Raw genomic sequence first — 16,915 nt, 5'->3', positions numbered from 1 at the left:
GTCTGTAGAAGAGCCATGGCCATTCAGATGTAGCCATAGAAGAGGGAGAAGGAAACTCCATGAGAACTCCAACCAAACTTGTATGTAGATATTCAGGTGATCATCAATCTTCCAAACAAGTAATACTGATCTGAAAACAGGGAAATTACTAAAAAAGTAAAATGTGATGTGGAACCCAGTACAAACCTACTATCTGACAAATAAGCAGATGGTCTTCTGAATTTGAGGTCATACCTGTATCTCTCCCCTCAATGTCATATAGAAAATCTTTATTTAAAGTAGATCTTTTTGCTACATGTGACTTTGTACATTTTTTGTAAAGTTCAGGATTGCATGACGCTTGAAAATTTGTCATCATAGGACGAGAGCTACTGAAGCAACCGTGGTTGGCCCTTAAAATGTGGCCCTTATGAGGTCTTCTGCTTCTCGGCTTTCTCCTCCTCCAGAGCCAGAGTTCGCTCCCTCTCCTTGATCAGCTGAACGCCGCAGTAGCTGATGAACCAGATGGACAGGGTGCTGATGGGGAAACCTGAAGAAGGCAAGTAAGACACATGTCAAATGTGGACCACAAGCCCAGAGAAAATGGTGAATGACATTTGTTAAAAAAAAATATATTCATTTAGTTAGTTAATTAGTTACTAAACCTTTTCACTGCCAGGGAGTCAATGGATTGCAAAGCATTTTATAACATACATATGCGTCATAAAAGCTGTGACATGGCTATATAGAACACATTCATTTAATCACATAAAAATGCCTGGAGAGCACAGTTATTTAAGCTATTATTTAAGTATCTCTTTAGGAACAGCGCACAAGATAAGACTAGAAGGTGGGAGTGTGCTGCCCTCAGGTAATGAAATCCATTCGTAAAATTGTTGCACTTCACCAAAAACCAAAAAACCCTGGAATTTGGATATTTCGTGGAAGTTACATATGTCAAAAAGAGTCACACCTCGTCAGCCACATAATGGTTGGAATGTAAAATGAGAATTTTTCACAAAATGCATACTGATATATTAAGACTACTGCTCAAAAGGCATTTTTTGGAGATTTATTTGTGTTGCTCAAAACATGGCAGATGGACATCTGTGATACATTTATCAACCCTTCAGGCCTCTACAGAATCATGCAAAGTCATGCAAAGTGTTGATAAAGTATTTAGTGGCATATTTACTATTATTTCACACAATGCAGCGAAGCAAGGGAGCTTGCTGTGTTGCATTGCATTAAAGAGAGAGAGCATAAATCTGCCATATTTACACAGACATGGGCCATTTCTGCTCTCTCCTTGCACTGGCACACTGTGTGGGATACCTTCCTGCAAAAAAACAATCCATAGAGTCATTTTTCTCTTTCTATATATGATGAGGAATGAATCAAGCATAGAAAGAGGAAATAACAAGGAGGAAAAAAGATTTTTCTCCTTGTTACCCCATCCTCCGGCAGGCGTACTGATTTGACAATTCCAGGTTCACAAACCTTTCTAAATCTGGAATTGCTTCCAATCCATGGATGGATGCAAAGAATGCCCAAGCTCCACCCATGGAACACCTACCAGCTCCAAATGTAATGTAACACAGTGCAAGCTGCTGCGTTGGGTTGCATTTCTGTACAAAACTACGCAAGGTGGCGCAAATTACTGTGTATGTGGCTTTGTAAATTCTACTGAAGCCTTTGTGTTGCCCTTGAATAGCCTTGCGTGATTCAAAGACAACACAAAGGCTTAGCAAATCTGGGCCTTATTGTTTTGCCCTGGAAAGTTGCCCTTAAATTACCTTCCACAAATAGTGCTTTGCCACTTTAAAGTGCACTGGGTTATACTTACGTGCTTACACACTACCTGCCATGCACAGCACACATCGAATGTGTGAAATGCTATCAAAATCTTTTGACACGCGATTCAAACAGGTCCCGGACTGAGGGGTAGATCCGCGTATGGGCGTACATGGCCCCGTTTCAGTGGTTGTGATTAGTATCACGAACTCCGACTAATATTACGATTTTTGACCATACTGTGTTGGATGATTATTTGAAATACCAAGGAGAATACACATCTATGTATTCTAAGACCTTGAACAAGGCTTTCTATTGCAATGGTATTTGACGTCGGACTATCATATCCCCTAAATTAATCCTGTGAAGAATTGTTAAATCGACAATTGAACGGAGAGACATATATATTCTTTCAGTTACGTTGAATTCAGATATAAATTGTTGATCGAAAGACACCGATTTGATTTTTCAAATCTAGAAAGGATCCGAAATACATTTGTGGAAATCATGGTGCATGGTGCTCACAATTACATACACCCTGAAGAAGTTCTGGTGTTGAGAACGAAACGCGTTGGCTGATGATTCTCTTGACAAATTGATATAAGAAAATAAATACGAATTGAGTAAATATCAAGACTTCTTACTTGGAACAGGACTCTGAGAAACCGGAATTGACTGTATTACATTTGAGTGGTGCCCAAAAACTTGGTGATAATTGCTATCAAAATGGGTTAAGCATAGGATTTTTACGGGAAGGGTAGCTTTCCAGTACAGAAACTCTGCCAGACATCATGCACACAACTTTGAACTGTGGTGCAAAGGTATGTGAGTAGTGCTAGGCATCCTGTTTCTGTGCCACCACAAGGAAAGAATATATGGCTGTATGCTGCTCTCTCACCTTACGCAATGCAGCACTGCAACTTTAATTCATGTACTGTTTTGTCCTATTTTTTGTAAATCTGCACCTGTTGCAGTGCCACAAAGTGACTAAAAGCTATCGGTGGTCCAGTTCGCACTACATGCCAACATTTGCACCCAGCATCTGATTTCAGCAGAAGCTGTTTGTTTGGTGTTAATGTGAGGTGGTATATTATAGCCTCAGAGCCCTAAGTAGTGGGCTCTACCTGCCATTAAAGGCCTGCTCCAACTTCGACTCGGGCCTTTAACAAGGGAGCAGACTTTTAATGTCCAGTAGAACTTGCTACGGAGGCCTCTAAGGCCATTAGAACATTCCACCCCTTAAGGGCAGAATGTTCTAATTTGTAAAAGCAAAGGCCTCTCAGGGCCCGAGGGAGTTTAAATCCCCTCGTGCTTCGGGAGGTCTTTGTTCACAAGAACAGCTGTGAAATTAAAAAAAACATTGGAATGTTGCTCTCCGAGCTTTTACCAGCCAGTAGAAGCCCGGAGCACTCCATTGTCTTTAAAAAGAGCGCTCAAAATTCCAATGTACTAATATCTAATGTAAGATGTATTGACTTGTGTGTCCAGAAATGCAAGGCAACGGTGTCTTTGAAAGACGTGCACTTCTGCCGGTAAGGTACGGCAGAGCAAGACCATGCCACATACCCTCCATTCCTTGACAAAATAGTAGAAAACAATGTCACTGAACTGCTTTAAATCCATAAAGACAATCAACTAATTTCATACCCAACTTCACCAGCATCCCAAACCATCCTCCAAGATGTCAATGGTTCACTAGGAACCCCACATACCAGGGACACAGACCTCCATAGTCTACTGGACCCGTCAGCAGTGGTTGGCACAGTTGGACACAAGACTGTACTTTGCACAGTCACTCCATTTGGACAGGTGGCATTATGTTTCTCCTCCACAGCCCTTTATAAAATTGAATATAGATTCCAGGTAGATGAGAATAATAACTTGTATTTTATGTAACCCTGTATTCCACACTTCTGCTACTTCTAGGCACTGTGGAGTAATGTAATGCATATTGTGTGGGTAGACTCTATAGTTAGTAAATTACAGCACCAAATGTAGTGATTTGGAGTTTGGAGGCGGGTTACTCTGTCCCAAACGTGACAGATATCCCACCTGGCTCAGGTTTACTAACGCTTAACACCAGGTTCGCGTCACTTTTGTGATACAAACCTGGTGCAAAGTGGAAGAACTTGATTTACTATTGAATGCAAATCAGGATTTGTGTTGGATAGTATCCCAGAGTACCGCACGTTGCGCTATGTACTACTTTGAGGGTACTTTGCCTCAAGGGGGCATTCTACAAACATTGGTAGACAGGGACTTGAGCTTTGAAACAGCTGTAACGAGGAGAAACTTATTAACTTCTCCTTGTGGTTCCAACTTTACATGTCTGCTGCAATGTACAGCATACACACATACAAAGTCAGAAAAGCCTTAACCGCATGCGCGCTAGCGGGTTTTCCCTCTGCGCGCTGAAATGTGAAAATCGCGGGTAACGTGACAAAGCCAGCTCGTCATGCGCGCAGCGCAGGTAACACCCATGACGAGCTGGCTTTGTCATCCGCATCGAAGGGGTTAAAGCATAGTTTTTGAACTGGGAGGGATCTTTTCCATAAGGAAACCTATGCTTGAGAGAACACACTCGCCCTTGCACTATGGCATGGGGTGTGTGCATTGCCACATGGCTGCCAAACGTGGGCCGGCGCTGGGGGAATGAAAAAATGCACACTATCCTAGTAGATATGGCACACTTTGGGCAGATTTACTCATTTTTCATGTATCTCACTGCAGCAGCCAAAACTTCTGCACTGCGCTACATGAAAAGGAGAGACGAGGAGAGGACGCTATTTACTAAAATAAGGCACTCTCCTCCTCTATCACTAGCGGCAGAGCTGAAATCAGCTGCATTGTGCCACGGAGACACCTTTGTGCCATGGTGCAAGGGTGTCTCCATGAGTCTAGCATAGGTTTTGTCCTGGAAGGAACCTTTCCAGTACAAAATAGACTGACTTTACCAATTTCCCCACTTTGTATGTGCGCTGTAAGCATGTCTCCTTCCTACTTGAAAAGGGCGCAGTTTTCTCCTGCTAAGCCCAATCTACTTTATTTAGTAACTTTAGTTTAGCGTTAGAAGCCTTGGTTGGCTGCTTGGGAACGCCTATGCACCACCCTTGGCACACCCCCTGGGCGCAAAGTAATGCAAAGCAGCGCAGCGCTGCTTCTCATTACTTTTCCGTTATTTCCTGCGCTAAACAAGTTTAGTGTTGGAAAGTATATTGGGAAAAAAAGATTTTGGGCAAATTTGCGCCACTTTGTGATCCAAACACGGCACAAAATCTTAGTCAATTTCCACCTTTGTCTTTATCCGTTTGACGCAAGACAGCCCAGCGTTGCCTTGCGCCAAAGAATAGTAAATCTGGGCCCTCGTTTTGGACTTCGTATTCCTGGCTCAACAAGTCATCTCTACTCAGAGGAAAATACCAAGTAATCTCTGTAACAAGGAACAGGAATACCAGCCAGAATTGCTGGTATCTGGCACCGCCGTGTCCCTGCACCTAAATCTGGGGAACTCCTAATGAGGCTGGGATAGATCATTCTACGGTAATAGTGATAATATTGCCTAGTGAAACTTATAAATTATTGTGCAAAATATACTTGTTAGATGTGCTTTCCTCACTGAAATTCACTCTTTTCCTGAGCAATACTGGCAAAAGGTTAAAAAATGAAAAAAAGTATAGAGAGCAACGTTGTGTATTTTTTCCTAAACATTTGCTGAGTGGCAGGTAGGATGCTCTTTTGTTTGTATCTGATGCCATCACTAGGGCAATTAATGCCCGCGGCTTATCATAGGCATCCAGAACATCGCAGTCTGTGACACTGGACTCTCTTCAAAATGCTGTGCCAGTTTCCAAACTCTCTAACCCCCATCAAAATAAGAGATGTCTCAGAGGAGGGATTGACATTAGTCAACATACAATTTGCATCACCCATCCCACCAGTGTGATCTATCTCCTCGTCAGAATCAGGGCCGGCTGGAAACCCAAAGAAGCCCTGGGAGTTTTGACGGTCTAGCCCCCCCCCCCACCCTCCTCCCAGTGGGGGGTGGTGTTTCCAAATGTGAAGCACAACTGCTTTTGTTAGGGGGGGTTGGACGATATTTCAACACTGCTGCAAAACCGGCTCCAACTGCTGCAAAACCAGCCCCCACCCTTCCAGCCTTCCGGGGAAACGCCCGATTCCCCGTACAGACAGTCCGCCCTGATCAGAATAAACCTCTTCGCTAGGAGCAATCGGAATTTAATGGTGGGCCTTGTGTTTTTTTCACCTTCAGTGACAGGGTACAGATGGCAAAGACTGTATAGATGAAGGAAAGATTTTGAGTAGATTTTCATGTGCAGTCATCGACAACAATTTCAAAAACATTTTAGATCATGAAGGAAAGTTGTATGCAAAAGGAAAACTATTCATTCTCATTAAATGTAATTTTTTACTCAGATGGCCAAGCTTTACTAGATAGTGCAAGAGGGATTCCAAATTCAGTCAACAATGACAAAGTATCACATCAAATCTTTCATTTGCAAATGCTTACCTAGAACTGCCTAAAACATTACAAAACAATGACGGTAGACATATGAAGAGAGTGAGCGAAGGATTAAAAGCATTGCTCAATTCGAATTCTTAATCATGTGGGAACCTAAGAAGGACATGCAGAGGTATTAATTTGGTCTTGAAGGTGTGAACTTGATAAAGATATGATTAAATGTTTAACATTTGTAATAAATATCTTTTATTTTTCTAGGAATTAAAGTCTTCAAAGCAATCTAATATTGGAGAATGAAGCGCAAGAGGTTCCAAGAAGCGCAGATATATTGTTGAAGTCATCTTTTGCATATATGTTCAAAGTGCAGAAACACTGTTTAAGGCAGTACTGTGGGTGCCACTTGATCAGTAAATCAAAGAAAATACTATTAGGTTGCACTAAAGTGCATTTCCTAAAACGGAGTGGTTCATCAGCAATAATCTGAAAGACCATGAATCTGCGAAAAGCAATGAACGAGCAAGTACAAGATGGAGAGAGAAACACAGAGGGTAGTGGGAAAAGCGCAAGAGAGTGAGTGAGCAGCTCGCAAGAGCAACACAGAGTGCAGTGGGAAAAGCACAAGAGGGTGAGTGAGTAGCTCGCGAGAGCAACACTGAGTGCATTGGGAAAAGCAGAAGAGGGTGAGTGAGCAGCTCGCGAGAGCAACACAGAGTGCAGTGGGAAAAGCACAAGAGGGTGAGTGAACGGCCCAAGAGGGAGAGAGAAACACAGAGTGCAGTGGGAAAAGCACAAGAGAGTGAGTGAGTAGCTCGCGAGAGCAACACTGAGTGCATTGGGAAAAGCACAAGAGGGTGAGTGAGTAGCTCGCGAGAGCAACACAGAGTGCAGTGGGAAAAGCACAAGAGGGTGAGTGAACGGCCCACGAGGGAGAGAGAAACACAGAGTGCAGTGGGAAAAGCACAAGAGAGTGAGTGAGCAACTCACGAGAGCGAAAGCAACACAGAGGGCAGTGGGACGCCCAAGTGAGTGAGTGAGCGGCTCACAAGGGAGAGAGCAACACAGATTGCAGTGGGAAAAGCACAAGAGAGTGAGTGAGCAACTTACGAGAGCAACACAAAGTGCAGTGGGAAAAGCACAAGAGAGCGAGTGAGCAACTCACGAGAGCAACACAGCGTGCAGTGGGAAAGCACAAGAGAGTCAGTGAGCAGCTCATGAGGGAGAGAGCAACACAGAGCGCAGTGGGAAAAGCACAATAGAGTAATTGAGCAGCTCATGAGAGAGAGAGCAACACAGAGTGCTGTGGGCAAAGCACAAGAGAGTGAGTGAGCAGCTCACGAGGGAGAGAGCAACACAAAGTGCAGTGGGAAAAGCACAAGAGAGTGAATGAGCAGCTCAGGTGAGCGAGACTAAAAGGGAGAGCAGGGGCAGATATTTGGTGGAGGAGGAGCACACGAGGTAGAGAGCTAGGAAAACATGCACTCTCATAGAGTGCTTAATCAAAAGCAAAAAAGTAGTTCCCTAAAAGTGAGCAGTGGAAGGATATAATTCAGCTAATCAAAGCTATGGCTGTGCTCCAGGGCAGGGGTAAACACAAGAACAGGAAGGCAGCCCATTAAATAAGAAGCAAGTAAATGAGAGTGACAGTAAAGCCAGCCAATGGTAAATAAATGGGCCAGCTGTGAGATCAGTGTACATTTTTGATAAACCCACAAAAGGTCTTAGCGCCATCTGCCAAGTTAGACCTAAACGGGGAGGGTAACAGAACGGTGGACAATTGTGAAGGGATTAAAAATGTCACTAATATCACAATAAAATAAGGATGTGCCCTGAACATACACCATGAAATGTACCTTATCGACTTCTTTGACATGGTAGAAAGGCACACTGAGTACTGGTGGGACCCAGATTTACTTTCTTCGTTAGATTTCAGTTCATCAACAGAGATTCCATCTGTGAGGGGGTGTGGAGTATTCTCTGGAGGTGTCTCTGGTTAGGTATGATATCATGATGGATATGAAAATGTAGTCCTGTTGGAGGTTTGCAGGTGGCCTGGATTTCAGCAAGGTTTGTGATTAAAGAGAATCTTCGATTTGGGCCATTTTTGAATCTTTATGGCGAAAGGTGATGAAAAGTCAGAGTTTGTTTGGTGAGTCACTTTAGTGCCTGATTATTTTCTGTAACTGATTGATAACATAGTGCCTATCTGTCAAATACAATATCAGAGAGTCGGAAAACAGACTGATTCAGTGGTTGATGACTTTGAAGGTTATGCGTCTGTTATGGATAGCTTGCAACAGGGGATTTAGCCACAGTGGAGTGGTGAGGTACCTTCACTTGAAGAGAATTGTCTTCAGGTTAATGAGATCATTGCTGAATTGGATTTTGATCCATTTATTTTCCTGCTTGTCGATAGAATTTTTGGTGTCTTAGAGTGTGAAAGGCTTTGGTTTAGTGGACTTCAGCTTAACCAGAGGCTGAGTGTTGATGTTGGTTTTCAGGGTGGTGTTGAATCTGTTGTTGATATTCAGTGAAAAACAGGGAAATAGTCAGCAACCTAGGAGGGTATAGCTTGAATGTTCCCTTAGGAAGTTTCTTATTAGCGAGGTACTGTGGTGTGAGGGTGGTTTGGCTTGGTCCATGATGGAAAACAACAACAAAAGAGTGTTCGTAGCTCATAGGGAAGGCGATTCAGAGCACTAAAAGAAATACAACACCCATTTGGTGTTATAGAAAGTCCTCACTCACCGACCTAGTCGGTGACATGCTTCATCATTGGGCCCCACTGGGAGTGGGCGAGTGCCACCCCAGTGTGCTTCAATGCCAGATTTACTGCGGAGCGGGTAATGTGAAGTCGTGAGTGGCTAGGTGGTTGTATAGGTGAATAAAGGAAGTGTAAGTGGTGAGATTAAAAATGTCTTAATTGTATCAAAAAATTCCATTATTGCCTGATCAATAAGACATATTAAAATATGTGTAGGAAAACTGAGCCAAATAGATTGAATGGCTTGTTTCCTATAGATTTACGTGCTGGTCAACATGTTTCTGCCACTGTTGGTGTTAATTTACCTGGCATTCGTCAGGACCTATAGTGTACTAAACCCCGGCGGTATGGACACGCTAAGGCCCACCCTACCGAAGGACGTGAAAGCAAAAAGTTATGTCAAAAAAGTGCAACAAAATGATAGGTACTCGCAATTTTGGAGACCACGCAAAAATTAAAATGCACCTGTTGAGGAAAGGGAGACAGACACACATGAAAAAGACATACAAACAATTAGATATCTTAAATCAGAGGTGTGTCAATTGTCAACAGCGACTCTGTGCTCTGGTGATACCAACCACACATTCCCACATGGGGGAATAGCGGTAAATTCGGGGCTCCGCCTGTGGGTATGTGCAGGTCTGCGGTAGTGTACAGCAGACCTATAGTGGTAAATGCAAACAAAACAGGTGATGGACAGAATGTGGATCAATGTCACACATTCACCCAAGTCCAAAGATCTGGGCCCAAATCCATCGTTTTTTTGCACTCCACACCACCCTGGGTTAGACAATGGCGATATGCAAATCAGCTCTGACCCTGTGCCCCATGGGAACAGTCCTGTCCGAACTACAAAAGCCATGTCCTTCCCAGAACTGAATCAAGCATCCGAGGACCGGACCGGTTTCGAGGTAACACCTCTCATCAGCCCGGCTAGCTTGACTCCAGTGGTGTGGAGTGCCTGGGACCCACGTCTGAGCATCCCCATCACACTTATGGCGGTAAATGGCTCGCGTTTCCTGGGTGGGCGGGGCCTGCGTGGGTCCATGATGGGCCACTGGTCTCTAATGGAAGAGGAAATGAGAGGCAGGGAAGGTGAACAGATTGCCAAGAATTTTGCTTGTGAAAGGTTGAAGTCCATGATAAAAATGATTTAGGTAATAATGTTAGTGATTTCCAAGAGATATATTTTTGGTTCCAGGTGTTCTGCAAAGTGAGCAGAAGATAGCCATCTGGGTGGTGAAAAGACGAAAGTGTCAGTGAGGAGTCCATGAAGTTGGAAGTTGTGGGTTGCTGGAGAGTCACTAGTACTTGTTGATGAATGTGATGCCTCACAGAGTCTGTAAAAGGAAGGGAGGGAGGCACCCATTCAGGGTAGCCCCTTTTCCTCAACCTGTGAATTCTAATGTCTTGCTCCACTTCCAAAGCCTTGTCTGTAATGCAACTCCTTTTCACCCTTAGGAGCTCATCACAGGGAATACTCCATTTAAGGACATCTTGGTGGCTGCTGAAGGAATGGAGTAGGCTTTTGCCTGCTGTAGGTTTTCTATACAAACTCTTCTGCAACCTACCATCTTTCTTTCTCTGTTACATTTGATCCCCATTCTTTTTTTCCTTTCATCTGCCTTTTCCCTTCCTTCTTTCTTCCCCCCTCTGACCATCCAACCCCCCTTCTTGGTTGAAAACAGGGTGTTGCTATATTTGACATCTGCCTTATTGCCGCAGATTCCCATTTGGGTGGGCTAGAGAGATACTTTTTAATGAATTTGGTATGAAGCGGACGATGAAAAGCAGAGCACTCCCTTAGACCCGGCTGACGGCAAGCAGTCCAGGGTAGATACCGATGGAGTGTGACCAAAATTGAACGGGGGTCACCGGCATGCCCAATTGGGGCAGTGAAGTGGTAAAAATCACGCATGAAGTGGCTGCAGTGTGGTGAAAACTGACCCTCACCCTGAAGAAATTGCCAGAAATTCAACAGTCAATGAAACATGTTGGCCCTCTACGGAGATAGAAGGCAACAGAGTGTCTTTTAATGTGAGCAGACCTACGGCACAAATAAAGCAGGATAGCTAGTGGTTGATTATCTCGTTTTTAAATCTAATGAGGTGGTCTCAAATGACTAGATTCCATTTTATTAGTTCAGGGGTCAGATAGAGGGAGCACTAGGGAGATACATCCTAGCGCCCTCATCACAAGCATTTCACACTTTTCATTATTGCTTTACCATTATTTCACATTTTCCGCACATTTGTTTGTTATGGTATGGTAGTGCTGATGATGAGAACCTGAGCCCACTGGTGAGAACCAACCAGTGGACTCCCATGGTGTTACTTCCGTGAGGCACCCTATACCTATTCACTATTTTTCTTTATTTTTCACAACATTTGAAATCTTCGTTACATCACATATTGGGTGGCACACAAGGGGAAATGAATTTTAGGGAAGATTGAACAGGGATTCGTGGCGACAGATGGAATATAAGTAACTGTTGGCTTAGCACGTAAACTGTGCAAGCCAAGGGCACATAGAAATCCAAGATATACTGTTCAGATCAGGAGCAGGTCAGATTGTGTTGGATGGCAACCACAGGGCCAGCTCTAGGGTGGTGCGATCAGTGCCACCACACTGGGCGCTGACTTTGGGGGGTGGGAGGGGGCAGCGGGTTTTCAAGTACAATATGGTTTTGAAAAGCACCTCCAGCCATGTTCCTTGCCTCCACTAATTTTCAGGCAACCATACAAATGTCAAGATAAGTCTGGTGATTGATGGACCCGCTGCAGAGAGATCAAAGTTTTGTCTAGTGGAAGTTTTGACTCATCATAAAGTAGCGAAGGAAGTTAAAATGCCTGCTGCAAAGCACGTGTAACATGCAGATCACTAAGTGCATATAATCTAAATAGGTCAGTGGGTTACTGCTTATGTCAGAGAGGCCCTTTTATTACTTGCTTTTGATAAGTTTCAATCCTAATATGGAACAGTTAGCTATGTACTGTGATCAAAGAGCTACTTGCAAACTGCAAAGTATAGATAAGAGCATTATGATTTTTTCCTCAGTCTTTCACTGTCCTAATGTTGCAAAAGGGGTTAGATTGGGTAGAAATCAATTCTTATTAGTAAAGCCAACCCCCAACCAAGGTGTTACCTTTTAAATTCTGAGGTTGTGCTTGTCCAAACCAAACACTCTCAAACTATACTGTCTATCACTATAGATGACATGTGACTCCTGCACCTTGTAGTCCTCAGTCTTATGTAACATTTCCTGTACACAGATTCACACACATAATTCATTGCCTCTGTGTAATGTGTGTGTGATGTAAGGTGCTCTGACACCCTACATTAGTATGAGTGCTGCTAGAAAACAAAAAAAATGCATGTGAGAGAGAGTGTTTATGGAGACTTGAGGGGCACTGTTAAAAGGTGGTAAGGTGGTAGTGAGGGAATCCGTAGAGAAGGAGGCCAAGGGGTGGCGCCTACAAACACCATCACACCAGGTGCCACCAGCGCTAAAGCCGGTCCTGGGTAACCATATCCGGTTTGTAACTTTCTTAATATATATGTTTTCTACTATTGAATAAGATGCAGAAAATATGTCCACGATATGTTTTATCAGAATAATAAGATGATCTATTATTTACTTATTTTGGATATGTGATGTAATACAAGGCTGCGTTATTTTCCTTGTTCAAAGTATATATCTTACTTCTTATATACAGGGGATAAGTTTGATTTCTGCTGTTTGTTTATATTTCTAAGATGGCTTCTGATTGTTCTCAACACAATTGTCCTTTCTCTATTTTGGCACAATACCTAAGCAAAATCCTACCGCAGCTGGTCATGTGATCAAGGCTTAAAAGCCAACATGCGTTTTGTTTCTTTCCTGATACATGGACACACAGAATAAATCTGATGGCGATTCCTTCTCTGAATGTGCGTGTGATTTTGTTTGGGAGGACAGAGATTTACTGCTGGCTTGCTCCGCCAGCTTCACGCGACACTCTCATTGAGTTATGGTTAGGTCAGCGTTTCCATAGGGTAGTTAAACTTAGGTCGGTGTTTCCATAGGAAATGTGTTTTTTGTGCTGCTAATACCGTTGGACTGTCTGATGAATCCCAACAAATCTTTCCTAAAAAATGCTCTTCTTTGCCTAGTTTGTGCATGGAAATTTTTTGAGTGATCTATCAAGCGTGAGCTGAGAAAAAAGCGGGTCCCAAAACACAAAATAGCCCTGCATTTTCCATGGACTTCTTTAAGCAGGGCTACAGCAAAAACAGCTGAACAGAATTACAACAAATTTGGCAGGATGTTAGATCTTAGTCCGGCAGATTTGCTTATTGTGATTTGGTGTCAGTCGGTACAGCACTTTAAAAAAAAATTAAGGCTTAAAAATATTAGTATATCTGAATGGTTGGAGCCACAAGAGACTCTTGAGAGTCCTGTTGGAGTACCAATTTAAAAAGAGAGCATTCTGAATGGCTCAGGGAGCTTTTGTTCCCTTTGGTCATATTGTTTCTGTGGGAGTCAGATTACGGTGGGAGCAAGCGCTCTGATTGGCTGGCAGCAACATGAGAAAATACCATTAGAGGACTTGGGGACTTAGTCCCCTGTCCTGAAGTTTCAAAATAAATTATATAAGTGGGTATGGCCTAGACCCTAGGCCAAAACTTAAAAGAAAAAATATAGAGATTTTTTTTGCAGCAATCCCGTGAGACTCATGGAAGTGGCAGTCTTTAATTTAGGTAGGAGGTGTGCAGCACCCCCACCCTGGGCTGTTTTGGGCCCCAGGAACCGCATCCCCTGGGGTTCAGTGTATTTAATAAAGGGGGGGGGGTCGTGTGGCTCTCCTACTGCGCTGCTTTTGGCCCGAAGGACCTAATACCCTGGGCCCAATGTAATTATAATGAGAAGGGGGAACGTGGCCCTCCCCGTTGAGCCATATTCGCCAGCGACCTTACCCCCAGCACCCAACTGAATTATTATGTGGAGGGTGTCATGCGGCCTGAGCCCCTGGGCAGTATTTGGCCATGTGAACACCTTCCATGTTGGGCCAAAGTATTTTTTAAGCGGAGGGGGGTCACGCTGCCCTGCTCCCGAGCATTTTAAAAGTTCCTAGGAGCTGGCTGGGGCCACAGACAACCTGGAGCTCCCCTGTGTCTCCCAACAAGATGTTTGTGGGTGCCACGGGTGGGCACTGAGGCACCCACCTATAATTAATTGAGGCCCCAGGGGATTGGGTGCGCGAGGCCATAACAGACTTGGGAAGGGGGTATGCGCGGCTGCCTCTTCTTTTAAATAAGGCAAGGTTCTGGTGGATGGGGTCCTTGGGGCCATGATAGGCTTCAGGAGGGTGGACCGCGCAGCTCACCCCTTTATAATGTCATGTGGTCCGAGAGTGGGGTCTAATAAGGATCTGGATGTAAATAAGGATCCCCCCTGGTGCTATAGTCCTTGCAACCTAATTAGGTTTGGAAGGGGTGGCTACACTGCCCTCTCCTATTTTTTTTGTTTTTTCCCCCGGGGGATGGGTCTCTGGGGACTTTTATGCACAATACCTCTCCTTAGATTTTGGCCCCGGTATGTGGTCCCCATGGCCCAAAAAGCTCAAGGAGGGGGCCTCACGTCCTCCTCCTATGTTTTATTTTATAATTTTGTATAAAATACAGCTCTGAGGGATGAGATCCCCCGGGGCGTAACAAGGCTCAGGGAGGAGAGCCACACACATGGCTCTCCTCCCTTCTATAATGTCAAGAGGCCAAGGGGATGGCGTCTCCGGGACCAAATAAGGCATGGGGAGGGGGTCCATCTGCCTCTTTAAAAAAACAGATGGCCCTTGGGAATGGAGAGAGAACCTATGTGGCTAACCTACCCCTGAAGACCAACCCTACACCATTCACATCATTGAATGTGCATGTATAAGGTTCACAGCTGGTGGCAGGCCAAGCCCTTCGGCCAACCCTCGCTGCTCACACAGCCGAAGGTTGTCCTCAGTGTGGTGTTGGTTGCCTGCTGGGGTTTTGGCCATAGGGCCGAGTGGCAGGCTAAGCCTTTTGGCCAACCCCCATTGCACATGGCCAAAGGTTGTGCACAGTGTGGAGTTGGCTGCCTGTGGGGTGTTTGCTGTGGGGCCTGCACAAAAAGAGTTACTCTTCAATACAAATATTCATAACATGTTCAATACCTCTACACACCACTGTTGCGTTAGGAGCACATGCGATTTGGAATCACTTACACACATTAGCTGGACACAGGCTGTACAAAATGAAGTAGAAAAGTAGTATGGTAGTTACCCACCACTATGTACACTATAAAACAAATTAACACACTCATTGAAGGATGCCATCAGTGATGTCATCAATTATGTCATTTGAAAGGTCATAAATGATGTCATAGAACATGTCTTGTGGGATATGATATACAAGGTCATAAGCAGTGCACAGCGATGGCACAAGTTATAGTAACCTCTGCTAAATACAACCAGTAACTTCTGTATTTTTTTGAGTGCAGAACATTAATGTTGTCACTGACATATTCCCCAAACTATAAAGTTAGTTTAACCTTTGTTTTTTCCCAGTGAATATAGATATTTATAGGTGTGTGTGTGTATACAAAAACTTTTGTAGGTGGACCCAGTACTTTTGTCTGTGCCCAATGTTTGCCCTCCTCAAAGTTCCCTTTTAAAGGTGTCACTCACTGTAAGTGACAGATGGTGAGGTATTCCAACAAGCCAAAAACATCAGCTGGCTCTGCCAGTTTTATTCAAGTCAATAAAACTTTATTCGGATCACAGGGTATCCATAAAAGTACAAGTGCATAAAAAGGAACATAAAAAGTTCACAAAACAGTTAAAAAAGAAGCATCGTAAATTCACAAAAATTACATACAGGTTCACAAATCATGCATAGTTAATCTAGCTCGAACAGCTGTACGCAAAAAAGTGCCAATGCGAAATATAAGTTCATCATTGTCCATAAATAATATCATTTGATATGCATTTTCCAAGCTGATGGGCTTTACATTTTTTTAAAATAGGGAGTTAAAAAACATTTAATATGTTCCATGTAAAAATTGCAGAAGAATAAAAAATGCAACGCGGATTGTCCACTCGAGCCATCACACGGACAGGGAAACAAATCAAGTTCTTTCTGATGGCCGAGGGGAAAACAAAGTGCAAATTTGATTGCGCCTGCCCTTAAATGGAATAATAAACCCCGTACCCATTGGCTCATTGGAAGTGTCAAATAATGGGGCAAGGGTGAGGTTAAGAAATCAAAGGTCAGATATGATGAAACAGGAGTCTTAGAAGATTCCCTGTCTAGTCTTTCTTCAGCGTAAAATGTGTATAGAGCATTTCTTATTTCATTTTTATGTGGGAGATTATCAAGAGTATTTTTGATAAAAACATTCCCACAATTAATGCTACAAAGACTGTTATACACACCAGAGAGCCAGGGGATATTCATACTTTTATCACAGTTCCGACAATCAGAAATAATATCTCTGGAAAGTGAAGCCGCCGGGTTCTTCCAAATAGAAAGCCAAAGCAAGGCAGGACAAGCCCGAATAAAGTCCTCGATAAAATTCAAATGTAACTCCTTGTGACAGACATATTGTGTGGTAGAGATAGGAACAAAGAGCATCTTCCTAAGAAATCTATTCTCTTCCACTTGAATAGGTCCACTCTTGGCCACACCCCAAACCTCTGCGCCATAAGTGGCCACGGGGATACACTGGGCTTTATAAATTTTTAAGATAGCGGACAGAGTACCAGTGTGTTTGGAACGGGGTAGGCTAAGGATTGAATTGATGGCCTTTGAGAACCTACTCCTGGAGTGAGCAATATGCTCAGTCCAGGAGTTGTTCGCAGCAAAGACCACACCTAAATAAGAAAAACTATTAGTGG

The 16,915-nt window shown here is 43.6% G+C and overlaps 1 protein-coding gene across 1 annotated transcript in view; it reads right to left on the bottom strand.

The window, feature by feature from the left end:
* Positions 1–252: 252 nt before the first annotated feature.
* HHATL (hedgehog acyltransferase like) overlaps positions 253–16,915 on the bottom strand; it is a 141,670-nt gene continuing 125,007 nt past the window's right edge. The window contains exon 12 of the mRNA XM_086941090.1: positions 253–529. Within this exon, the coding sequence (XP_086797216.1) occupies positions 408–529 (122 nt within the window). The 3' untranslated portion in view covers positions 253–407. The remainder of the gene's footprint in view (positions 530–16,915) is intronic.

This window comes from Lissotriton vulgaris, chromosome 10 (assembly GCF_964263255.1).
Source record: "Lissotriton vulgaris chromosome 10, aLisVul1.2, whole genome shotgun sequence".
In the NCBI taxonomy this organism is placed as follows: domain Eukaryota; kingdom Metazoa; phylum Chordata; class Amphibia; order Caudata; family Salamandridae; genus Lissotriton; species Lissotriton vulgaris.
Note: the sequence above shows the minus strand (reverse complement) of the source record. Positions and strands in the feature narration are given on the sequence as shown.